The 26,894-nt window shown below is 39.1% G+C and overlaps 1 protein-coding gene across 1 annotated transcript in view; it reads right to left on the bottom strand.

Annotated features, from left to right (window-relative positions):
* Positions 1 to 15,310: 15,310 nt before the first annotated feature.
* The window catches only part of LOC139916950 (mediator of RNA polymerase II transcription subunit 13-like), a 91,053-nt gene continuing 79,469 nt past the window's right edge, over positions 15,311 to 26,894 (bottom strand). The window contains exons 27-31 of the mRNA XM_078288498.1: positions 26,417 to 26,581; positions 21,648 to 21,811; positions 18,625 to 18,789; positions 18,100 to 18,209; positions 15,311 to 17,236 (exon numbers count right to left, since the gene is read on the bottom strand). Coding sequence (XP_078144624.1) covers positions 17,104 to 17,236; positions 18,100 to 18,209; positions 18,625 to 18,789; positions 21,648 to 21,811; positions 26,417 to 26,581 — 737 coding nt within the window. The 3' untranslated portion in view covers positions 15,311 to 17,103. The remainder of the gene's footprint in view (positions 17,237 to 18,099; positions 18,210 to 18,624; positions 18,790 to 21,647; positions 21,812 to 26,416; positions 26,582 to 26,894) is intronic.

Below are 26,894 nucleotides of genomic sequence, written 5' to 3'. Positions count from 1 at the left end.
AGCTCCTGGCTCATCAGTTAACACAGATGCAGACAGAAAGGCGTTAGAATTACAATAAGATAGCTGCTTCTCTGTCAAGCTGAACATAGGACACCTCAGCTGTCATTCCATTCACACACCATTGCTTCGCCCGCATTATCGCACCCTTGCTGTCACTTCACCTGTAGAAAAACTACAGTATCATACATTTACCTGTAAAGGCTTAATGAAATGTGAGATTTGTTCTGAATGCTGTATGTAATGTTTTAGGACATTATTCATCCATCTTGGGCAGAGCGTGTTTAAACTAGAGAATTGTGACACCAGTAACGATATCCTTTAAATCTGAATTCAGGCATTCAGGCATTGCCTCACTCCAATTGTCCTGTTCTGTCCACTGTAATTAAATAGCAAATCTTACCGATTAAAAGAGAAAGCAATAGAAAATACTTTTGCTCCCGTTTCACACCTTCTCAGGTGACATTGCACGACTGTTTATTAGCTAAAACAAATCAAACAGAAAATTGATGTCAATTATAATCCATTGTTGTTCTTGTATCTCTTGTTGCTGCATGTAGATGTGCCAATATGAGATCTTCCATTCTACCAAACACGTTACTATTGGCAGGAATAGGATGGTTTGCATCTGCTCATTTTGTGTTTGCCAAAAAAATGCCTCCCAAGAGCAAGACCTCCACCAACTTTCTGTCACCAGCACTGAAAAAGACATGGACAAAACTCAAGAGTTCCTATTTTGGCTTCTAAAATCATTTGTTGAAGGCTAAGATTCCTAAATGGAAGTCACATAAGTTCCATTATGCTGAAACTTGGTGCTCATATACCGGCAACCTTGCTCTATACATTTTCCAGGTGCATTTCCACCACCATTTAGTATTTTTCAATCAATCTTTGATATATCATCTCATCATGTGTGTATTTTTTCCTTTCCATGCCATATTTGGCACTTAGCATAATTAGGCAGACATACATAAATTATCTATAATAATAATAATAAATTGTCTATAACTGGATTGACTTAATAAACAATATGACTGACCTTAACCAGTGAACTTCATGAAATGCATGGCCTATCATAAACTGCACTTAAATCCAAAACAGACATTAAACTTACTGCCTAGTATGTTGAGGACAGATAATGTCTGGCAAGGCATTTTAAACCTGACCAACAGGGGGCACTACAAATATGAAGCATTTGTACTGTATGTCCTTATCTGGTCAGATGTATTTGATCAAATCTAGTATCGATGTTTTGGGCAAATTATTAGTCATATTCATGTCTGGTTTTGGTTTCATTTGGGCATTGTCTTTCACAATCATATTCACAATCATGTGATAATGGCTCATAACAGAAGGTAGACTTGGATGAAATTCGGTAGCAACAGTAGAACCTCTATTTTGATCATACCAACTTTGATAATAATTTACAATGCCTTACTCTTTGTGATGTTGCAGTCCGTCTGACTGCCTTGTTTTTATTTCTAGGGTTGTTGTTGTCGTTGTTGTTCTTTTTGATGGCAGTGATGGCTTAATATGGATACAGAGTTTATTATAGATTTGAGATTTGGGGGAAAGAAACTAAACCTCATCCATCTTCAAGCAGTGTCATTTTCTTAAACAAATAGCCCATTAGTGATTACATTGTTGCTGTTTTGTGATCGTCCCGCTATTATTTTAAAAAGTTCACTGGGCAAAAGGCCGACTTCTAAAATTTGATAATGCTACACACTCTGTGTGTGTACACAGTGACTCTGTCAAAGTGAGGAGAGGCTTTCAGATGATGTCAACGGAGCAGCTGTTTGCACGACTGTTACTGATCCATATACTATTTAGCTTTCTGAATGAGAGTAAGAGAGAGCAGCAGAGAGGGAGGGCGGGGGATACCTAGCAATACTGTAATATGAAAAACACAGTTTACGGGCGTATTCATGATATAAGAAGCCAGGGACGTCAAACTACTGGGATGTTACTACTCCTATCTCTCACCCTAAAAGTTACAGCGGCGCTTTGATGTCGCTGCACGGGGCTGTTACGGTCTGGGGGCTGTCAAGTGTAGCGTGAGTGTGTGTGGGAGCAAGCCAACCATATACAGTACAGTGTCATGCTGCAGCAGAGCCAGGTAGGCAGCAAGCACACGGTGTCTTGTATTATTGTGTTGCCGTGGACCGTGCAGGAGACTGAGAGGAAGACAGCAGGCCCGAGTCCGATAGAGCAGGATCACTTAAAAAATACAGCCTGAAGTTTTGGATGGAGGGGAAAAGGCATGAATTCTTATGTTTATTTGTATGTAGGCTAATGTCGCCTTTGAATGACTAACAAAAAAAAACTAGGCTACTGGTGGACTATTATCACAATAAGAATCTCCGTCATGTAGGGAAGTGATTTGTTGTTTTCATGCAAAATGTACTTGCGTTGTCATGCCATAATGCTTAAACTTTAAATGTATTTCTAACATTAAATTTAATTCTGATTAATTCTGAAAACTGGCAGATTTTAATGTGAAGGTGTTGTTTTTATTTTATTTTTTTCAATGCAAAGGTGTTGATATTTCAAAACTTAATGTAGCCAAAAAAAAGACGCTAAATGTAAGAAATGTTTGTGTTGAAAAACCCAAATAAACGTCGGACTGAAATATATTTTCAAAGGAGAAGCACAAGAAAATTCCTGTTGGAATTTAACCTAAATACACTAATATGCTCGTGTTGTTTGATTGGCAAAATTGTTAAAATGTATAATGGCACTGCAATGCTGCAAATAAAGTTGTAGCCTACATGTTTCACATTAAGTTAAAACCCCTTAATTATATAAAACTGTGGACATTTGAAATAGCACAGTTAAAACAAAATCCGGTCAGTTAAATATTGTCGTCAAATTCTGCTACTAATATTTTTCGTCTACCTAAGGATTTTATTATTAATAATATTATTTTTATTATTATTATTATTATTATTATTATTATTATTATCATATTATTATTATTATGTGTATCTCTTCATCGTGGTGGTATACACAGTAGGCTCCTCTATATGGATGAACGTCCTTATGTTTGCAGCAGTTCCCTAGCGCCATGCAGTGGCGGGAAACATTTCCAAAACCATTTCATTTCTCTCCACTGCCTATGAAAAACAAAATAATTCATGTCCACCTTGTGTGCTACTTTGTGAGTTTCTTCTTGTCAAGCCGAGGTGTGATTTCTTCCTTTGTTTGTTTTGTTGTTGTTGTTTTTTTCATTGAAGGCCTATGGATAACGTAATAAAAAGCTCTCAAAAAAGAATCCACTCACCAAGCCTATCTTATATAAAAATGTTCTTACGATAATTGTTCATGAGAAATAATAGTGGCACAAGAGTATCATAAAATGCAGGCAAAAATAGGCTATTATCCTCCAATTTGAAAGGAGTCTGGATTACCTAAATATCTTGTCAAAACCAAAACAAACTTTTGTCTGAGCCAACTTTGATGTTAAGAATCAAACGTCTTTTATTACAAAATCTGTTTGAGGGAAAATAATTGGCTCTATCAAGTAAAATTGATACAATAACATCCGCTCGCTTTACCGTTTGCAAAGAAAAACTCCGACCTTTTTTTTTTTTCTATAGGTCTAATGACCCCTGCAATTTTCTCCCACCCGGACTCATTTGCCGGGTGAGGGGAGGAAATATTACATGGGACCATTTGAGGAGATGGTTTTTCTTTCAAATAGTTTCTTCAGGTTGTGATGCTTCGCTCCTCAGGGTAGTTTGAAAACCTGTCGACCCTAATTAGCGCCTCAGACGTCTCAGACGGGTCCGGCGGTTTCCCGCTTTGGATTTTGACACCAGAGTCCCAGTCTACAGGACAACGTCTTCCGACTAAAATCTCCGTTTTCTATCCAAAATAAATGATAAATAAATTTACACTGAATGATTTTTGTCAACAATGTAGCTTTTGTTTTGTTGATTTTTGTCAACAATGTATTTTTTGTTGATTTTAGATTTATTTCAAGAGATAGCTAGATCTTGTGGTATAGCCTCTATTATTTTAATCTATTTTACATATTTGCTCTCTCTCCCTATAGGTAATTACCCTCATACATTATTTGCATGATTGAATAAATAAACAATGGTTATGGTTGAATAAATAAATAACGTTTATGTGTCAAAATGTCAGCTATAATCATACTTTCAAGAGGTGTATTGAAGTGCCCGAGGCGTTCCTGAATGTTCCTATTTGAATTAATTTGAATTCAAATCATTAATAACACAATGTAGCCTATTAGTGATTTTATTTAAAATATTCAACACAATTGTTTAGCATAAAGGCAAAACGGTTAGAATTTGACGAGGCAGAGATAAGAGCACAGAATGAAGGAGGAGTCTTACCATCAAATATTTCCCCCGCTGATCATTTGAAAAGAGAGAGAGCAGCCTGCTCTTTATCTCTGCCTCCAAAGCCGTTCCCCCCTTTCCTTTTCACACTGACATTTGGATCTTTTTCTTTCTTTCTTTCTTTCTTTCTTTTTTTCTGTCTGTCTGTCTTTCTTTCTTTCTTCCTATTAATCTAAACAGCTTTGCAAAGTATCATGCCCAGCCCACAATAAAATATGAACATATTATAAATTTCAAAAAAAAGTATATACATATTTTTAATCTATAATAAAGTAGGTCTACTAGGCCTACAAGTAGGCCTAATTATTGTTTTTAAATAATGCTTATTCTGGAGGCCACTTCAAGTGTAATTTAACAATTCCCTATGAACAAAACAGGACATTTCAATACAATTCACATCATAAAATGGTTGTGATTTCTGTACTATTTTGCACTTCTGTTCACCTTTATGTAAAACGACAAAAGAAAAAGAATATGTACACATCTTGGCCATTTCAATCGCAGAGCACCGATAACATCAGCGATGATACCAATATCATAGCAATCATTTACCCCAGTTGCCTATTAATCACCTTCCATTAGTGTCATTTACCGTGCTTTCAGAGGGCTTCCAGGATCCCCATCCATGTTTCAGGATAAATGAGTCATCAAGCCAACCGCAAAAATATAATAATGATAGCCTTTTTTCCCTGCGTGTTGCTCCAGTGTGCTTTCTCATTTGGGTTCTGAACTTGAACACGGGCATCGATTAAAACATGTTTTCCCACCATTAGGACTGGACACAGGACGGGGTCTCGTGAGACGCCGAAGATCGGTGTGGGCAAAGGGAAGCGAAGGAGAGAAGGGAGACTCATGTGCAACTCTTTAAAAGAGGAGGGTTCTCCATCTTGCTTTGTCAGGGGCCCTGCTGACACGGGGAAACATCTGCTGCATAGAAATAGAGACTGATGACTCAAATTATATGCAGTCAGAGGGCCTGCCAGCTTAGATGGGGGACGTAATGGGAGAGAATATGGATAGACAGTATTGGGCCCCCGCACCCCGATAGGTACGGGTGAGAAGCCTGTGTAGCCCGTCCTCATTCTTACACTCTGGTAAAACAGATCCGGCAAGTCAGGGACTTAGCATTGACTTGATTGTAGAAGGGGGGAAGATAGTGTGTGTGTGTCTATGTGTGTGTGTGAGTGTGTGCTGGTGTCTGTGTCTTTCGCATGTGCCGCCGCTTACTTTCACATGTTCAAAAGGCAGAGATAAAAGTGTGAGTTTGCCTGCATTAGGCAATGTATGTTCACCCCCATGTGGATTCACACACGTCAAAGTGTGCCTCGCGTGCTTACTAGCTTCCATTCTGACGACCACAACTACAAACACGCATCAGGAGGGTTGTTTGTTGTCTGTCTCTAATAATCAACCTCTCTGCCATTTGATCTGGCAGCTGAGAAGCCGGTCTTTGTCTACTGCGTGTTCCTTGTTGTGTTGGTCCACTTGAGTGAAAATGGAATTTTTAGGGGCACGTTTCACCTCTTGGTTTACCCTGCAACGGCAGCTTGGTGATGCTTTTATGATTAGGACGACTAAATTAGAACCAGAGAGAGGAAAGCAGGGAGAGTGAGAAAGAGAGAAAGAAAGAGAGAGAGAGAGAGAGAGAGAGAGAGGGGCACACTGGAAGCAGCCAAGCCAGGATCACTCTTCCTTGCTACCTTGTCTAGTATTGATGAACACGGTCAATAAATCGTCGTTAAAAAAGATGAATGCTGTCATTGTTATTGTAATGATAATCGCCACATACGCAGGGCTCATGGCACGAGGAAGCTCACTATTCCTTGATAGCATGTCAGTTGTTGTGATCATCAAGGCAGACAGGCACAACGTTGGGTCTCAGAATGTTACATCGAATTTCCCCACCATCACAGTGTTGGTTTACATGCAATCGTGGATCCTCAATGTGAATTAAAAAAGGAAGCTGAAAAGGGGGGATAGAGGGATGTGCGCTTATGTTCTCGGTTTCGGTCATGCTAGTAAGCTGATTTATCTTAGCATAAGAGGTGGATCTTGAATATATGCAAGGAGAGAAAGCTAATGGATCATTATTATGTGTTCCTCACTCGCCTGTCTTTCTAATGACTGCAGGGCTTGGCGATTCTGGCTTTGATTTGGAGCCCATTCTCCAATGTGAGTGGACTAGCTGAGCTAAGACACAATTTCCAGGAGATTGCAGAGTAAGTGCCTCCAGCAAGACCTTTTATTTATATGGCACTTGACTTTCTCTATCTCTCTCTCCTGTCAGTGTGTGTGTATGTGTGTGTGTGTGTGTGTGTGTGTGTGTGTGCGTGTGTGTTTCCCTAGCTGTCATTATTTGGGTTTAAAAGGATAAGAATCATCATGAGATGCAGGTCAACCCAAATATTAGCATGTAAAAGCGTTTTAGACTTAACATGATTCTCTGAAAGAACAAATGTTCATATGTTTTAGTTGACGAATAAAATAGTCTACTGACTTCATGAATATAAGCAGTTTCGTTCCCGAATTGCCCTCTAGCAAATCAGTGTAATCGTGCATAATGATCACTTTACATCCAGTATTGATGAGTCCAAATTTGTGAATTCTGTTGTGTTGCCAGATGTGTAGTTACTCCCTTTGTTGAAATATATATTTTATTTTGAGTATAGCAGAGGGATATGGGTGGAAAGAAATTACACCTTTACACTGTGTGAAATATGGTGAAGTTCTCTAAAATCAGTAGTTTTCCAAGAAATCATTCATACAAATAAAATTCAATTTCATATACAGTAAAAAAAAAAAAAAAATCAACAAAAGATGCGCAAGTGTACATTAAAATGTCTGAACTGACTAAGATCCTTACACCTGATTAGTTGACTAATAGTCTAAAAGCTTGCAGGCCCATAATTTGGTTTTTCAGCTACAGTTTACATGACACTAAGTTTATATAAAGAGGTTGAACTCATTGAATGGCATGGCTTTTACTTTGTGTGTTTGTGCCAGAAGATTGTGAATTCATGGGGATTTTTTTCTGTGGCCATTTTACCAAAGAGGTTTCCAGAGCTCAGTTCCAACTGTATTCTCTCCATGACTGTTGTGATAATTATAATCTGTAGACGACCATTGCCCTGAATTGCTTGTGTGTGCGTGTGTGTGTGAGTGTGTGTGTGTGTGTGTGTGTGTGTATCTGTCTGTCTGTCTGTCCATCTGAGAGTGTCTGAGAGTGACACACACTGTCGGTATGAGAGGAAATTCACAGTGCATTCAAAGATTAGTAATTAATTTGATATTAAGTTAAACATTATGTGTCACAAGTTGACTACCTAATTGGCAAGTATAGTAGAATAATGATTGTGTTCACAGTCAGAACTGTATGCTCTAAAAATAATAAGTAAGGTGAGCACATGATCCAATGCTTCATCTGTTGACTAACAACTCTCCCTTGTGGACACGGAGAGCATTGCAGGAATGATGGAAGTGAAAATCTAAGAATCATCTTCTCTTGTCTTCACTGCTTCAGCACGAGGCCCCTTGCTTCTACTCTTAATCTTTTACAACTTCTCCTTCCTTGATCCTTCCTTGATAGTTTTGTTGGCTAATTTGTCTTTTCAAAATAGCCTACAAAAAATACATTGAAGAAACAATTCACATTACAATTTACAATTCTGACATTCTTTAAACTTTCACATTTTTTAACTTCCAAGATCAAACAATACTCCCGGAGAGACCATGATTTACAGTGATTTTAGAGTAGCAGTAGTAGAGTAGTAGTATTGTAGCCTAATTCATGACACGAAGAAGAGTAAACACTGTAAAGCACTGCATCTAGTGGCTTATTGCTGTTATAAAATGGCGGTGAAAATAACGGCAATTGTTCAATAAATCTTTTTTTTTTCCTATTAATGATAATAATTAGGTTAAATATAATAATAATATTCATCCTCTGCCAAGCAATATAGTTCTTTAACAGTAGCCTACATAAACACTATGGTTGCTAAGCGACACATAATTACCGGTGATTTTCGATTAGCGCATTAACATCTAAATTAACGTTTATGTTGTTACAGGTGTGCCTTTACTGGGTATTTTACAACGGCTTCAAACATGTCTCAGCCAATCACAACGAAGGACTGGAACTATCCATTTTCTGATGAATTATTAGGCGTAATAGGCTAATTAATGAACAGGGTCAGCAATAAGCCATAAGAGACTGTGCTTCATGACGTCAAGCGGAGTTTGAAGCGTGCAGTGGCTGGTTGCTTTTATAAAATAGCAGTAACACACCATTGTATTAAAAAGGAAATAATGCAAATGTTCAATAAATCTTTCATTTTTAATCAATAATCATTCAATTATGCAACAAAAATATTAAAAGATTTCCAGCTAGCAATATAGTTCTTGAACAGCTAATCAAAGTGCCAAGGGACACATAAGAACCTAGGCTTGGCTATATGGTGATTTGGGGTTTGTATATTAATATTTAATTAACTGCTATGAAGCCACAGGTGTGCATTTATATATTATTATATTAGGCTATATCAATGATAGTTAGGATAGACTGCGACTATCCTTTTTCTAACAGAGATATGGGAAGTTTGACTATGCCAAATTGTGTGACTTAACATGCTACTGTAGTGCCAGACACACACACACACACACACACACACACACACACACACCTGTTTGCTCATTGTTTCACCCATCCTCTAAGAATACTGCTGTTGGTTTTAGATTAACTTGCAGTAATATTTTCATAGATTTCTTACCATTAAGGTAGGTTGTTTCAAGAAGTTTACTGAACAGTGCAGATGTCTGTGTTTACACACAAGGAGGGTCAATTGATCAATTCAACCTCTTGTTACTTTCACTGACAGACTGACATCTGTTTTGATCCACACCCATTAACCTATATCATGTAATCATGGGTAAGATATGAAATTCCTAAATGCCTACAAGCCAAGTGAAGGTGTTTTTTTTTCTTCTTTTAATTTCCATCTATATCCTTCATAGCACCATTTTCAATTTCTATTTGATCCACCATCCTTCCTTACTTACCCCATCATTTAGGACTGCAATTAGTAGCTGTAAACTTTTATTTAACATATATAAGACGGTGACACACTGAGGAATTTGTCAGACCTATGTTGTTTTGTTTTCACATTGTTTTGACAATCATACAGCAGCAGCAGATGACCTTTCAATCAACGGTAACTTGCCTGAAATGAGAACAATAAAACCCAGGGAACGGGAATCATCCATGGATACAGTAAAACAGAAGTGATGAAATTAATGACACAGCAAGGGAAATATGTGTTATTTTACATCAGATTAAATCCAGTGTGCTTCAGACCTGTAACAGACTCCTGGTTGCCGATCTCGATGTCATCACTTCCACAATTCAATAATTCCAGTTCAGTAATACTGAGGAGACAAAGCGCACCTTCAGCCACATTGAGGAGCCAGACACTGAGTTAAACCAAAATTTGTGCAAAGTTTCATTCCTCATTATAAGTTTCTTGCAGGTCTACATCTCCACTCATCCCTCTTGGATAGCTTGTGGGGTACAATCATCAAGGGGATTAATGTCCTTCAGAGTTTTATATCCGACATAAATGACAGATTGTTTTCTCACAGGCGTTTTGATGTGTGCAGAAGAGGGGCTCGCAGGGACGGCTTTGAAGTCCGCAGAGCTTTTATCTTCCTCTATTTACATTGGCTGAAGTGTTAAGTGGAGTTCTCGTTTGGCTTGAAGGATGTAATACCCCGCAATGAGAGATTTACAGGAAGAGAAATTGCAAACTCTCTGTGCTCCTTTCAGGCCCCTGCCTAACAAAAACTATTTATGCAAATGGAAAGGCTCGGGATGGAAAGCACTCCGAGACAAAATCAGATGTTTTCAAACAGGCTGCCGTGCTGAGTTGGCAGATGTTCTGTCGCTTCGGCAGGGACCCTTTAAACAAAAGCTGTTGATGGCTCTCTGTGTTGAGTGTAAGCCGTGCCAAGAGCTGCACTTCCTTGGAGCCATCTGGAAGATAGCTGAGGATTTGCTCGGCTGGAGCTGGCCTAGCACTGTAGCACAGGGAAAGTGAGGCCGCTAATTGAAATGATACTAGAGAGAAGAGCTAATAATAGAAACTAGACTCCTCTATGGAAATGCAGGCAGAGGGGCTGCTGATATTAGTATTTCCACAGTTCATCATTAAAACATAGACGGACATAGTGACACTATTAAAGCACTGTTTATAACATAGAAGGGGAGTTAGTTATGGTTACACTGGAGGGATTGTTCATTATTTTTAACACACACACCTATAAAAAAAAAAAAAATAGCACTCTATGTGGACAATCATAGATATATGTAACTGCATGCAAGTCTATGTATAGTGTCTTTGAGGACGTATCATTACAGTGATCTAGGGATGGAGGTTTTAATGTTTCATTTGGACCACAAAAAGAATAATTGCTGCCATTGTAACAACTAATGTGAATCCAAATAAATAAATTGGGATCCTTGTAGCACCTGCCTCCCCAGGACCATCAGACTTCCACTTTGGACAGCTCATATCTCAACATGTCCTCAAAAATATGTTCCCAATCTGGGGAAACCTGCAAGGTATAGAAACCAGGATTGGTCTCAAACCAGTTTCTTCTCATGATCTTCAGGCTGGGTGAAACTCATACTGACCAGATTCCTGTTCGTCTTTAATGTCTGCTGGCTGACTTTAAATCACGTCTATCTATCAGACGGCCCATTTAGTGTGCCAAAGCTGGTGATGAAGCCGTTCTTGCACCTGTCACCTTATAAACCACAACAAGTCCCAGTCCCACAACCCCCCAGACTCATACTGCTGGCTCGCAGACCTTTGGCGGGTGGTGATGACCCTGACCTGTACCACCCACAGCCAGAGCCATGAACCCTTGCTGACCCTGGCTGGAGTATCAGGACTCAGGCAGAGATAGGACCCACCACGTTGTCCCCCTGCATGACCAGTGGGTAGGCTGCTATGACAGACACCTCACAGGCAGCTATAGGCACCCTAGCAGTGTCTCTCTCTCTCTCTCTCTCTCTCTCTCTCTCTCTCTCTCTCTCTCTCTCTCTCTCTCTCTCTCTCTCTCTCTCTCTCTCTCTCTCTCTAACCTCAGGAGCAGCAGCAGCGTTACCTCCCTGTACTGAGGCAGTGTGAAGCTACAGCCCCCAGCTGCCTCCACTTCAGAGAGAGAGGGCATGTCAAAACAGCACATGGCTCTGTCCCGCCAAAGTCACGCCTGGAAGTGGAGCGCTCCAAAAGGGCCATCTGGAGCAACAGCATGGCTTCAGCCTTGCTCTTCAACACACCTCTCTTCTGTCTGGGCCGCTGTCTGTCGCCCAAGAGACAGGATGGTGAATTCTGTGGAAAAAAAAAGTCATGTTAATTCCTATTAAAAAATCACGGGGCAACTATTCACAACAATTTTTCAATTAAATCAAACATGATGAATTGTGTTTTGTGGAGTCATTACATATCATAGTGTATATATAAAATGTCTGTATAAAATGGGTAATAATACAGCCACTGTTCCTCTCTGCACATTAAATAATTTGTAAATATTTTTTTGACTAATGCACCTGCAAGTCATGCAACAACTATTTGGCCTTTTAAGAACTCTGTTAGTTGCCTTATGTTGCTTTGAAAACACATGTGAAAGTGGTGATTGCCAGACCTCTTTTAAAGTTGACATAAAGCTAATTGGCATTAATTCGATTTAATGTGACTCGTCTGTGTAGCGGCCTTGTAATTGTGATTTAGTTATGTCAAAGTTAAAGTCCTTCTTCATGTGGTGTTACCAGCATCATGTTGGATTTACTTGTAAAGAAGATGCAAATTGGGACCTCAGCCTTTATGCTTAGCAGTGCTGGCTAGCATCTAGATCTTGGTTTGTCTAAGTGATTGTAACGTTTTGGTTGAGTCTGTGTTGAATCTGCTTGGATGTGCATGTCTGAATTGACTTTGGTAGTACTGCTGTTGGCCTTGTTGGAGTGGTTTAGCTCTCATGTGCTTGGATCTGTGGTAGTAACTGATGCATGATTTGATGATAAAAATAAGCATAAGCATGGGTTACCTTTATTCCATGCACTTGATGTTTGGAAGGAATCATTAGTAGTGTTATGTTATGCTACTTAGGTTTCCATTCCTAAACTGCGTCCAGCCAGCTAGAGATCGCTTGAAGACTGGAAGGAGGGTGACATTGCCTTAAAAATAAAAAAGTATAAAAAATGAAACACACATTTGTCAATAAGGGTTTTATTTTGAAGGTTGTGACCTAAAGTCATATTTTTTAATCTAGCTGGCTTTATACTGGTCCATTCTTAGCAGTAATTAGTTGCGATAGTGTGAAGGTGTTTTAGGTTTTGTATATTTTGGGGATTGTAATTACATTTACATCAACTTTGTCGGATTAGAATTAATGACACAAAATATTTTACTGCAAACCTTTTGCCATCTCCACAAAAGGTGTTTCTGAAAGATTAGAAGCATCTGTATCCATGACAGTTATAGAAAATACATTAATATCACCACTTACCAAGACATTCACAGCTGACAAGCATGTAACTAGCACTAAGCTAGTTCACATGTTCACTCAACGTTTTTTTTTTTTTTGCTGGCACCACTTTTCTCGTACAACGGAGAAAAAGAGAAAAGAAAGGGGAGCGAGGGTTGTTGTAAAATACTGAGGGAAAGCTGTTAATAGGATAATGTTGAAATTCAACAGCTGGATTGTTGGTGATATAAAAACTCTTTGTATTTACCAAATCATGTTTTTTCTAAATATGGAGAAAATAAAGATCTTCCAACTTGGTTAGAATGAAGCAGCGTCTCTTTGATTTTAACCTGCCAATTGTTGCCAACAGCAGGTTGTGATTATAGTCTATATTGATCATGAACATAATAATTAGGGATCTGAAATACATTTTGATTATATTTCAATATTGAGTGAATAGAAATGATAGGTTTCTGGTCATTTCCATTCTGTTTCGAGACAGTAATAAGTTCAATGTGGCTTATAGTTTTCCATTCCACTTCAATTATTGTTTTTTTTCAAAGGCTGGAGGGTTAGCATTAAGTCGACCTCTTAGCTCTCATCAGATGGCTTTGTTGAGCAACCTTGTCTTCTCATGGCCCATCGCTGGCAGAAAAGGGAGATAAAATGCCATTGACTACTAATTGTGTTTGCACTAACGCTTTGCCAAGCCAGACCCTCGGCTCCTTTGTCCACTCTGTAGGCCATTTGGCTGCAGCCATGCGCTGGGCCAGATAACAGGTGAATGGCCATGGTCTAATAGGCCATCTGTGAAAAACGCATTGCAGTCAATTAAGGGTCCACTTCCTCCAGTCGTGATGGCCATTAGACAGCCCAGCCACGACAAGTGACTCTTCAGTGGCTTTCACTCCTCCACTACCAACTCCTCTTCATTCATGTCCTCCTCTGCGGCCCAGTCCCTCAAAGATTTACTTTTTGTCTAGTTTTGTTGTCCACTAGGCTTTTTTCAAGTGATGGATTCATTGAAATTCAGGTTTTCTCTCAAGTAGGTGCTTTTATTTGACCCTGATGGTCAAATAGAATCTCCCTCACTGCCTCTTTACTCTGTTCTCACATGCTCTAACCCCCCTAAAGCTGCAGTAGAATCATTAGGCCACATTCCCTGTACATATGTGCCACTATATCACTCCAAAAGAGCACAGCTCTTACCTTCCCTAAAAAGGACGTCCTTTAGAATGATTAGATACACACAAAGAGTCCTTTAAAAGTCCTTAAAAACATCTGTTCTACTAATGTATTTATGTTATTTTCTTATCTAACCTCCCTCTCCCTCTTATGTAACCCCCCCTCCCAGCCCCCAAACAAACACACACACACACACACACACACACACACACACACACACACTCAGCACAGACACACATATATACACACTCCTTCATTGGCAGTTGACACTTTTCTTATATTTAATATTGTCCCTCGTTCTGCACCTATGTCAAGCATCAGCCGAGCGTCGAGCTGTGGAGACGGCGTCTCAGTCAGCAGTGGGTCCTTTAAATCAAACATCAGACAAGCCGCTGAGCCCTGGGGTGTCCAGGAGCCTTCTGCCCTGATGGCCTCATAAGGCTGTGTGTGACTCAGAGCTTATACACTAGACTAATTTGACGTGGCACTCCTTGTTTTGCACAGAGTGCAATGGCTTACTGCCATTGCCTTTGCCAATTAGTTTTTCAACACTGTCCCATTGTCACAGGTAAGGACAGGGTAAGTGGTATTGTCTCAAAAACTTTATTTACTTTACTTCCTTTCATTCCTGTACTTAAAATAGTTTCAAATATAATTTCCTCAGCTTTTACAGTTGGACTTGAGTTGGATTTGTGAGCCAAACCCATTTGGTTTAAAACCAGACTAGCTTGTGGAACAGGAAGAAAACCTTGGGGATAATCACTTGATACTATCACTAATGTTTATCTTCTGCTTCAGGGAAGCTCTCAGTAAACATTGCTCTTACTTATACAGTATGTCAGGATATTATTCCATTGCCCTACATTCATCCTTATTCACAATGATAGGAGTATTGTGCACTACAATATGGCAAAGTCCTAGTAGATATAATCTCTTTGGATGTGTAAGTTATCAATATGGGGGACAGATGTTGGAAAATAATCTCATTCACACCTCTGTGTTGACAGCACAGTGTAGTAAAAGCCTTATCTTCCCCTTCACACTGCTTGTTAAATCAAACTGTGGATAGCCGTATTGCTCAAACTGAAGTGGAAAACATCCAGCTTTTACTGGATATACAGTCTCAAATATCAATATAAAGAACAATGACAAGAGGAAAAATTAAATTAGAATGAATCCTGTTTATAGCAAGGTCTGCGGTTTACAATGCATCGTCCGAATAAAAGAGCACACTCAACACGTCATCATTTTCAAGAGTTTTAATAATTTACTAAAAAAAGAGTGTAAAAGTCACAGATCTCTCCCACCAAAGTGGATCTGTTTGATATTCAAAGTGATGGCAGATGTAACAAATTTTTGCAAACTTGCCCTAGTCTGTACATTTGCGTACATTTACTTGGCAATTTACCTCTTGGCTGTAATTAAATGAGTTTCATACTGTATACTGTATATCAAAAAAAGCTCACAGCAAAAAATACTTTGATATGAATCACTTGAAAGTAAACCAACCAGCATGAAATGTACAGCTTTAAGAAATTCCAAAAACACAGCTGAAAAGTGTATATACAAACATGCTAGGAATCTTACAAATAGCAGACTGCGTAGTGAAGCTCAAGAGACAGGCCTTTCTAATGTTCGCTTGACATCATTTAGGAGCGCCAATGAAATAAAGCATAATTCTTAAATATACAACAACCTTGCAATGTTCAAATACCATGGTAATCTATTGCCTATTTCAAGTTTGTTTAGCAGAAGAGGAACACTTTATAAATATATCTCTCCTGCATCAATTAGTTTATTAATTTAAACTCATTAAATAAAAAGCTAAAATGTTCAGTTTCTGTAAAAAAAGAAAAGAAAAAAAAAACAACTAAAATGCATTGTCTTTGATAAATGGTTCATACTGTGTCCACTTATAAAGAGATGGATATGCCCATCACCATTATCATTATCATTAAGTGGCTGCTTGGAAGAGGTAATATATATTTATATACATATATATATGAAATTCTATGACATGATATAATTTGTATAAATATGGCATTTTTACAATTTCATTAAAATGACAATTTTTATTCAGATCCCAAGACAATTAATAGTAAATTGGGAAAAAGGCCTTATTTAATGTTTCTCATTTTCTTATTTTAAATATTCAAAAATAAGTCTCAATTCTTTGCAAATGTATGTCTTACACTATAAACAACAATTCTGTCTTCACTGGTCAAATATTTCCCATTGCGTTCATATCTACAACAATAAAATTGTCACTTTGGAAGGTGAGGAAAAAGTGCCATTATCAAACGCTCTCCCTTTGGAGTGAATTAGGACCTTTGCCCCTTTCAGAGTAAAGGTGAAAATTTCATTAACGAACTGCAAGTCCCAAGGAACTCAAAAACATAGTTCTGTACAAAAATGTAAAAACATCACTGATGTAACAAAGCAAATGTGTTGCTGTTGTCAAGTCATTTTGCTGGTTGTACAATATGGAGTAAAGAGGCTCTGCTCAGATGTCTCTCTTCACAGGTGAGGGTGTAAAGAGACTCCTACAGGACGGCCCTTTAAATGTCATCCACGAAGGCTTCAAATGCCATTAATAAGTCCGCCCATGCGGGGCATGATGCTCTACACTAATGCTAATCTGATCAGGAGAAGGTTAACACACATTGTGATATGTCAGTAAAATGGGCATAGTAGGATCGCTCCATCTGTTTCTCCCATGGAAAGCACCATGATTGGCACAATGTTGCAGAGAGAGACAGTTTTGAAGGTACAAATTGCACTGGGTGGGCATGGTCTCCTGGCTAACCAAAGTGTTTGTTCAGAGCATTTTGCTGTACATAGCCATATTATTTCCCCAGGCATTGGAGAGCCTGACCTGCTGTGCTGTCCTGTCTTTGGCCATCAATCCCTGTCTACCCAAACCAACAACAGAGGCGCTCTGGTGCTCTCTGGTGCCCAGAAAGAGGAAGCGTAGGCACACAGTAAATTAAGGTAACCATCAGTTCCCTAAGGGTGTCCTTTTAAGTCCACGAAGCTAAAGCATGTTCAGGATGGCATTGTACATCTGTGTCAGCACAGCCAGGTGGACGGGCAGGCAGGACTGGCGGTCTTGGGTGGCAGGGGTACACGTCAGCCAGGAGAGGGCGTTGTACTGCTCCAACACAAACCTGGTGAATAGACAGGGTGAAAAAATATGCTTGAAAAATATAGTTTTAACGACACTGAGTAAAAAAATATAGTTTTGTGTTTAAATAAAAAGGATTTAAATGATTTATATACTAAAAGTTAATCCATTTAATCCACTATGATTGATTTTATTATTCATAATACACTATAGGGATGCAGCAATACCAGTTTTTCACTGCCAAAACCAATAAGGTATGAAACTTGTAGTAACAGCCAAGTATCAATCTAATCTAATAGTTGTACTCAACGATGTAGACTTAAACAAATAAACACATTTCTACCATTAGAGAGATGCGTCATCCTTCTGTGTGTAAAAAAAGAGCTTGATACCAGTATTGGTATAACTTGGGGACGGGTCATTAAAACCAAATATTCAAATAATTGAATATTTATTTGGGGATCAATGTTGGCTAGGATTAGGGTTAGGGTTAGTTTTTGAATTTATTATTCAACTTTTTTTTTTATTCAAATTCATACAATTCAAATACAATCTCTATTGGCACTAATCTCTTTCCATTTGTGTCACCGAACCCAAACTGAAAGAATCTCTTCTGCCCTCACTGCCAACATAATTACTAAAGAGCAGAAAGTAAGCCTACATGATTCTCTTTGTCCATAATCTGCTTTAGCCTTGATAAATCTTGGCACATAGCCGATATTGAAATATGTGTTTAGGCCGCACACTGAATAGTCGAGCATGAGAGAATGGACTTGTGCGCACCCCTAGTGTAATTGCGTCCCTATGTATGCATCCCTAAACTACGTATTTGAGGGAGGGGATGTGATAGAGATGATACAGAAGTTTCCAGCAGGATTTAAGAGAGAACACATGTTATGTCGTCACCTGAGCACATCAGAGGTGGTCTTGGAGTCCAGGGGGTGAGGCGTCCTCTTGGTCTTGTCTGACACCAGCTCATCGGACTGGGCGATGGAGATGTGGTGGTGGAGAGAGGCCTAAAGGGAGAAACAAAGGGGTAGATGTAAGATGTCGTGCCCAAGGGTGCTTGAATAACAGATCAAGTAGAGCAACTATACCCGCACTTTTAAATCAGGGAGAAATTGAGCTTTTTCAGTAATAAATCATGCTAAAAAATACATGATAGTCACTTGATTTTCAATATTAATCAAAAGCACCCACCCACACACACACACACACACACAAACATAAACACACACATACACCTACACCCACACACACACACACTACCACATAAACATACACTAAACAAAATATGAATACAAGTACTACTATCATTGTCAATTTCATAAATGTACTAAATATTAGTCTCTCTCTCTCTCTTTCTCTCTCTCTCTCTCCCTCTCTCTCTCTCCCTTTTCCTCACACTCACACATGCAGTGTTTTCAGTACCTTGAGGAACAGTGGACACTGGCTCTGTGCCTGCGGGCAGGAGGCCCAGAACCAGTGAGGAAGTCCAGTTGCCTGGGCTGTAGAGACGTAGTAGCCCAGAGCCAGCGGCTGCTGCTTCAGTTCCTCTGGTGGACTGTCCCGGGACAGCAGGCGCTCTCCCTGGCTCTGCATGCACACAGAGGAGAAGGCCAGCAGTTAATTAGCAACTCCTAACAAATCCTTGGTCATTGTTTTTTCTAGTATTCAGTGATCCATCCTCATCCTACAATTATTTTGAACATTTGTGTCATGCTAATTCTACTTTTAGTAGTAGTATTATTAGTAATACTTTAGTAGTAGAATTAGTATTGTATTGTCCAGAAATGGGGGTTGAATATTTACAGTGGGATTGTTTGCCCTGTTGGGGCAATGGAATGGAAAAGATTATTATAGTCTACTGCATATCGTATGTCTTGCACTATCCTTTGTATGACATGTGAGGCAAAGAACCAGCCGGCTGAGGAGGCATTTGATTTTCATGGGATTGCATGAAAAGACTAATGAGATTGATTATTATTATTGGTTATACCTTATGTAAAATAATTGATATTATTGCATATTTGCATCATATCGATAGAGGTCTACAGTAGATACAGCTTAGCTTCTGCCACCCCTTGCCTCCTTTTCATTTTGGCTTCCCGTGCTTTGACCTGGTGTGCTTCAACTAAGAGTTAGCTCAGTTCATTGATTCTTTGATCAAAGGTCAGATATTACTAGCTTACTCTATACCTTCTATAATAAAAAAGTCAGATAAACAGCAAATTAGTTTTAAAGTTATACCTACACTGGATGCAGGAAAGCCAGAGAAATGTCATAAGAAGTGTTACAGTGCCATGTTTCTGAATGAAGGAGCACAAGTGGAGCACAGCAACCATTGCTTTTTCATCTCCTTTCTGTGCATGGGAATGTTCAGTGAAGCTTTATTCAACCTCCAAAGTGAATAATAGCCTAAGCCATTATTTGAAACATGAAACATGATGATAAAGCAAGCTTCAAGTGTGATTAGAAAATGCAACATAAGAAGCCAACTAAAATAAATGCAATATTTTTCGCTCATGAGTTTGGTAAAAGCTCACAGCATTTTATCAGCAGTGACAGATCTATATAAGTAAACCTTGTACACCCGCCTCGACCCAGAAAAATATTTCACCATGTGAACCACTTCAGTATAAAGCTGGACATGAAAACTTGGCTATATTTCCTGCATTAAGGAAGACTATATTAATAACCAAATGACAATGTTTACATCCATCAGAAACCTTTAGAAATGCACCACACCTGTTGTCATAAAGCCACTTAACACAAGCAGTGGTCATAAGGCCACTGTTTAGCATAGACTAAGACTACACCACAGAGCAAAGGCCTCACACACTTACGGACAATCTGCAAAATTGCAAACCTGTGCTATGACTGAAACCCTGGAAGCCACACACAATTGTCAGCCAATTACCAAAACCATGAATTTGGCTAGAAGTGCTACAATCCAACAAACGAGGTATCACCAACCCGTACTTACAAACCATACAGTGATGCACTGAATGAGTGATACAAAGCACCAGGCCAGGGAGTCAAAAATGAAAATGGTGAAACACAGCATGGTAACAGCTCACAATTTAAGGTTTCTAGCTTGTGTAACATCAAAAAGCAAACAGCAATGTGTAGTTAGTTAAAGTTAGCTAGGATGTCTGTGTAATGTGTCATTACTATGCAAAGCCAAATTCATTTAGTCATCCACATGTTCACACAGACAAAGCTTGCTCATCTCACCAGTCATGCATTGAATACAAAATTTAGCCCAGCACCCTTTATCTTCACATTTGCAGTCACCAAGTCACTCAAAAGAGGCTATGGAAGCAATTAAAGCAAATTAGGCATCTGTCCAACACTGGTCCAGCAATCCCATTTGAACAGGGAAAACAACATTTAGCCTTTACTGCCTTACACACTATTTCTACCAGTGACTCTAGGTTTTCCTGCTACAGTACAGTGTTTCAGAAAATAAACCACTTCTTTGCATTCGCTCCCAATAGGTCTACATAGTGATGACATAACACAAGGAGGCAATGTAAGCATTAGCAAAACTGCTGCCCACAACTTCTTTTTGTTGAGCTAATGGGAGTCATGCCAATATCAACCTCCACTACACATGGCATTGGTGTCTAGAATGACAGCAACTATGAGCAGGGGAGGGGGAAAATATGGGAAGACACAGACATTCAAAAATTTTATCTGAGGGTGCAGTTCACCCTAATGCACCCCCATGGAACCAGACCCGCTTGTAACACTTGTCTGTACTGTATGTACTGTGTTACTGTATAAGCTGTCAATACGTCTCTACACCAATGTCTCCAAGACAAATTCCTCTGCATTTATTATACTTAGCAAATGATTTAATTCTGGTTCCCGTTAGATAATATACAGTGTTGAGTGACAGTAAAGATTAGAGAGAGGCGGCTAACAAAGCAGCAAAGCTCAAAGCCCGGATTTGAACCCACATCAACTAGTAAGTGGTCTGTGTCTTAGTTCCATGAGTCACCAGAAAACCCCTAGATTGACAAAGATTGCCCATTCCATTAGAAATCCTTACTATCCATGTCTCATATCACAAGTTCCTTAGTTCCTGTGACACTATTGTCCACTCCTTATTTTTTTCTTCTAAGGTGTTTTTTCAGGGCTATCCGACTACTATCATAGTACTAGACAGATCAATCAATCCCAGGAAAATGATTCCATTTTAAACAGTAACTGAACTCATGTCTGACCACAACCCGTCTTTCTCTTCCTTCCTTTGCAGAGTCAGAACAGAAGACAGCCCACTTTCCTTCTTGTAAAGAAACGTTGAAGTAATAATGTGTAAATGGGGTGTTTTTTTTCACAGGTTGGGTGTGTGGGCATGTCACACTATTTTCCTTTGTTACAGTTTGTCAGTTGCTATAGCTTGGACCCACTGTAGGGTGATTTCTTTCCACTGGACCCTGACTCACCCTGGTGTGCTGGAAATGTGATCCCATTCCCATGCCAGAGGGGGAGCCGGGGGAGGGCACTGGGGAGGTGTTGGGGGAGGGGTGGAGGTTCCCTGTGATCAGCATCATGTCATGGCCAATGTCGTTCTCCAGCTCGTCAGGAAAGGGCAGATCAAACATGTCATCTGAGGGACAAAAATGAGAACAGTTATGCAAAGAGTTCTGGACGTCAGCACAGCCCCATATAATTCAATGTGTGGAAAATAACACTGGCAACGCTTTGGTTTGGGGTTCATTTCCCACTGAGGCCGTTAATATTACCATCAAATAGCATGTCTTTAATAAAAAGGCATAATGAAGCCCAGGTCTGGAATTTTGTCATTTTAAGGGCAAACCACTTGGGACTGGGATTTTTAGGACTAAGAGACCACCTGCTGGGGCAAAAACAGCCACTGAGTAAAGCATGAGGATTTGGATTGCACAAATAAACAACTGGCTTTAACTAAATGGTTGGTCCAATGCCTAAATCTGCAGCCTATTTCAAAATGGCTACACTCTATTGAATTGAAGTTTTTTCTTCTCTATATCCCAAGATATACAAAAGAAATTCTAGTCAAATAATTTATTCACTTTGATAATTTATAAGCAGAATATAATTTTTCTTTCTAAAAAAATAATTACAATACAGGTCAGTGGCTATATCTCTCAATCAAGGACACAAATGTGTCCTTCTCAAATAAGTTTCATTCACTATGTATTGCACAATCTGAATTGTTATTGGTCAGTGTCAGAGCTATAGACACTTTGACATGAACCAGGCGTGAGCTTAGGGGATCGCAGCTAAAACTGAAATTCTAATGGAAGACAAATTAACAGTTTGATCCATCTTGCTCATTCCTTACACACTCATCCTACCATTGATAAACTCTATCCATCTGTCCCTCTTCCCATGTTTGTGGAGTCCATCTCTCTCACCCTATTTCTATTTCTATTTTCTTTCTAATGGCAATTATATAATTATATTATATGCTGCTTGGTGTACAAATGAAGAAAACATGGTATCTCAGAACTCAGAGTGCCTTCAAAAATCTCTCAAGACATATTGGAAGATGCTAAATGATAAACACAGGGACTAATGATTTAGCCTATGAAAGACCCTCGAAGCCTCTTTAATGTTAACAGTCATGCTTAAGGCAAATGAAAGGAATCTCTGCTTCCTCATCTTGTTATTCCTCTTCATACGACCATGAGTATCAACAGTAGTTTATACAAACATGTGCACCTAACCATTCATTCATTGTCTTCTATATCCATTAATAAAATTTTTAAAAAATCAACCCCAAATTATTTGTGGCTCTCCGCAAGAATATTCATACTCATCACATAAAGGATGATGTGCATCTGAATGAAGAGGGGGATAAACTATTTGCCAAGGCGTTGAAAAACCCAGAGCTTAAAAATAAAATAACAATAAGGGTTTGGAAGGCCAAGAAGACCATGCATCACCAGTGTGCTTTCATACAAGGCAGAAGGGTTTTCTACCTCCAGCTCTGAGAAGAAGATTCCTCTATTCAAGAGATGACAGGATTTACAAGCCAGCACCCCTCCTCAAGCCTCTCCAAAAGACGTCAGCAACATTTTTCACATCCCTTACAGAGAGATGAGGGTCCTTTTCCACTTCTCCCTCAACTTTCCTCCCAGAGATGTCACGGCTTTCCTCTTCCTTTTCTTCAAAGATGCCAGATTCCTCCTCCTCCTCCTCCCCTCATTCAGAGTTCCCAAGTTCCTCCACCCAATTTCCAGAGATGCCAGGTCCCTCCCCTGACCTATATCCAGAGTTGTCAGATTCCTGCACCAAATTTCCAGAAATATCAAGTCCCACCCTTTTACGCCAGTTCCATAGTTTCCAGGTCCTTCCACCCCAGATCCAGAGTTTCCAGGTCCTTCCAACCATCAGATCAGTGTTCCTTTCCCCTTCCTTCTGAGAGCTTCCAAAGATGCCAGATCCCTTTTATGATTCCTATCCCAAATCAGCCAGCACCCCTTTTGCAGAAATGCCAGTTTCAAAAACCTAAGTCCATTTTACCCTATTATGCCCCTGAGCAACTGCATCTCACTGGCATCAACATTTCATCAAATTCAGTGTTTTACCATCCACCTGTCCCTGCAGATGTCTGTACAATTCCTCACAGAGAGACGTAGCGAGATGCAAGCAAGTTGCAGTCTAAGTTGTTTTACATCTGTAGCATCACAGAAGTAAAAGAACTGTGTCAGCTGCTCCAAAAGATCCATGTAATGCTCTCTCCTGGTGCATGACTAGACCATCAAGCTACTGTTCCAGCAGAACTAGGATCAAACGTAATTTCTTTAAATTTATAATTTCTAACATGGTCTCTGAATTGCTGAGCAGCTAGGCCCTGGAGCCTGGAGTTATCAGTTCAGATATTTTAGATCAAGCTTTAACTCTTAATTAAAGTTATTTTGTTAAACACTAAGTTTTTTTATTTGCTGATATGTCACTTCTAATACTCTGACTTATTTATGTTAGCAGATGCATCATTGAACTCATCTGAGTTTTACTCCTTAAATGAAGCCACTTCATCCAATTTCTCAATCTAGACTCACCGGCTGTAGTGGTGTGGGTATCATTCATGGAAATAGTTTTAAATCTAACCCTGTACCTTTTGGGGAATGTTCCTCTGTTGTATCTCCAACATTTTCTTTTAATAAGAAACAATCTATTGTTTCCATGTTTAAGGCATATCAACCTCCAAAACAATGATTTCATTTATGATGTCCTCAAAATGTTAATGGCTAGGTATGACAATTATTCCTGGGAATTTCAATATCCATGTTGTCCAAATAATACACTGGAAGAGTGATAAACTTGATGCATCATATCTCTCAGATAAGTAGCTCTCTATTGCCCTGGGTAGTTCTCCATATCATCCTCAGCACATTTTATCTATGAAATACTGTACCTCAACTTTCTACTCGGGGTCCTAATGCTTTCTGTATCTATATGCTCACACTTGGTTTTGTAATTCTTAGGAATAGAGTGTTTCATTATACAAGAATGTCTACGTGCTGTAAATCTAAAACACTTCTTCATTTTAAGGATGATAAATCTGAAGTTGTTTTATTTGGCCCACCAAATGAAAGTTTTAGAGTTCATTCTAATCTTGGCAGCCTGGCAACTAATATCAACCGTACAGCTCTTTCTCATCAGGTTTGACTGCCACAGCTAGAAATAAGAGAATGTATTTCACATTTTTTCCACTTTACCTTGGCGTCCAGTTGAATTTCAAGATTTTATTCCAGTTGAATTGATTTTAATATTTATTTTTATTGTTTTAATTGTTTATATTATAGAGCTTTTAACTCTCTACATAGAGAAGCATAGCCATAAATAGATAAAGCTCTTTTGACTTTTGATTAAAGACAAGAAGTAATTGGATAATTTGCAAACAGCGGCCCTAAACTTTGGAACAACCTGTCAGGAAAATTAAATCTTCAAAGTTTGTAGTAAGTTTGTAGTAATTTGTGAATTAGTTATTCTTGTAATAGTAGTTCAGTGATCCTTCTGAATTTTGCTGTGTGGAGCTAACAAGCCAGCTATAGCCAGCTAACTTTGCTTTTGGCTTCAATTTGATGGTATACTTTTTGTGATACTCTTTTTTATCCCTGACAGAAGGTCATCTCTTTATGCAGTGAAAGCACAGGATCGGCTACAGAACAGGGTCCCTGGAGCTGGTAGGGATTCAGTTTTAGCTCAACGTCACTTTAGGATGTCTGATGTCATGTGGGGCTGAACTGAAGGACGGTCTCCCGAATCACTACTGTCCCAATTTAGTGAACCATGAACTGCTGACTAGAGTTATAGGCCTGTAATATTATTCTTCTATTATTATTAGTAGTAGTAGTAGTAGTAGTAGTAGTAGTAGTAGTAGTAGTAGTAGTAGTAGTAGTAGTAGTAGTGGTAGTAGTAGTAGTAGTACTAGTAGTATTAGTATTATATTATGCCCCACCCATGCCTAATGCATGGGTGGGGCTAGAGACATTACCTGCTCTACCTGTGCAAAATGAACAGGATTAATTAAAATGTTTGTTCTTTTTAAGGAACGTGTTTGAAAAGTGAAACTTCTTTGCACTATTACTTTCTACCATCTGGCATCAGACTTTCTGCCATCAATTTCAGCTGCAAACCACCGAGCTTGGACTAGTTTGCAGTTAAGCTTCTAGGTCTGGCATTGATTGCCCAATAATAATTCAAATTTTGGACATTAGCCATATTCTCAACATTTTGATTATTGTGGGTAGAGCTGCAGGATAAAGGTTGTTTTGGCTGTAGGGCTTGTAATAATTTTTGGGGTATGACAAGAATGCTGCAGGACCTTTTGAGACTAGTATGCACTCTGATGGGTAAATTTGTGAATGAAGGGACCACATCTGATTTTGACTGGTAGCACTTTGTATCAGAAAAGTTTTGAACAGAAGGACATTTTATCTTTTTTTGATTTTTGTCACTTGGAATAGCTCAATGTAGTTTATCTCTCTACTCTAGAATAGTTTAGTATGAATAAACTTAATGTCAAATTCAATTCAGTGTAATACAGTTAACTTTATCCACTTTAATCCAATGTAATTTTAAGAGCAAGTTTCATGACAGGCATGAAAAAACACAAGCTACACATATAAACAATTATCTATTTATAAAATACCGTCTTAAACAGAACAGTAATCTCATCTCATGTAACAACAGTATGATTATTATTCTGACTAGTCCTTACCAGTGTTGTCCTCAGTGGGGTAGGAGCTGGGTGCCAGCTGGGTGGTGGCAGAGGTGGGGAAGACAAGGATATGCGTACAGGAGGCGTCCTGGGGTGTGTTCAGCTGGGAGGTCTGCAAGTTCAAAGCAGTGCTACGGCCAAACACCGAGCCCATGGTCACTGCATCTACACACACACACACACACACACACACACACACACACACAGGAGGATATTAAGGATATTTCTATGTCTGGTATGAATGCTTGTTTCATTTATGATCAGTTGTGTCTGTCATTAGCTGTAAAATATATCTATATTCCTCTTTCTGTCTTTTCTTTTTTTTTGTATTTTGTCACTATCACTGTCTGCTACTATGTTTTACCGCTATGTAACTAAACTAAACTAAACTAAATTCAATATATTTCCTGTTTTCTACAATATCATGATCATCATCACCACTACGGTCACCATAACTACCTCTCTCCCCTCACCACTT

Source organism: Centroberyx gerrardi, chromosome 2 (genome assembly GCF_048128805.1).
Source record: "Centroberyx gerrardi isolate f3 chromosome 2, fCenGer3.hap1.cur.20231027, whole genome shotgun sequence".
NCBI classification, from domain to species: domain Eukaryota; kingdom Metazoa; phylum Chordata; class Actinopteri; order Beryciformes; family Berycidae; genus Centroberyx; species Centroberyx gerrardi.
This window is presented reverse-complemented; position numbering and strand designations above follow the sequence as displayed.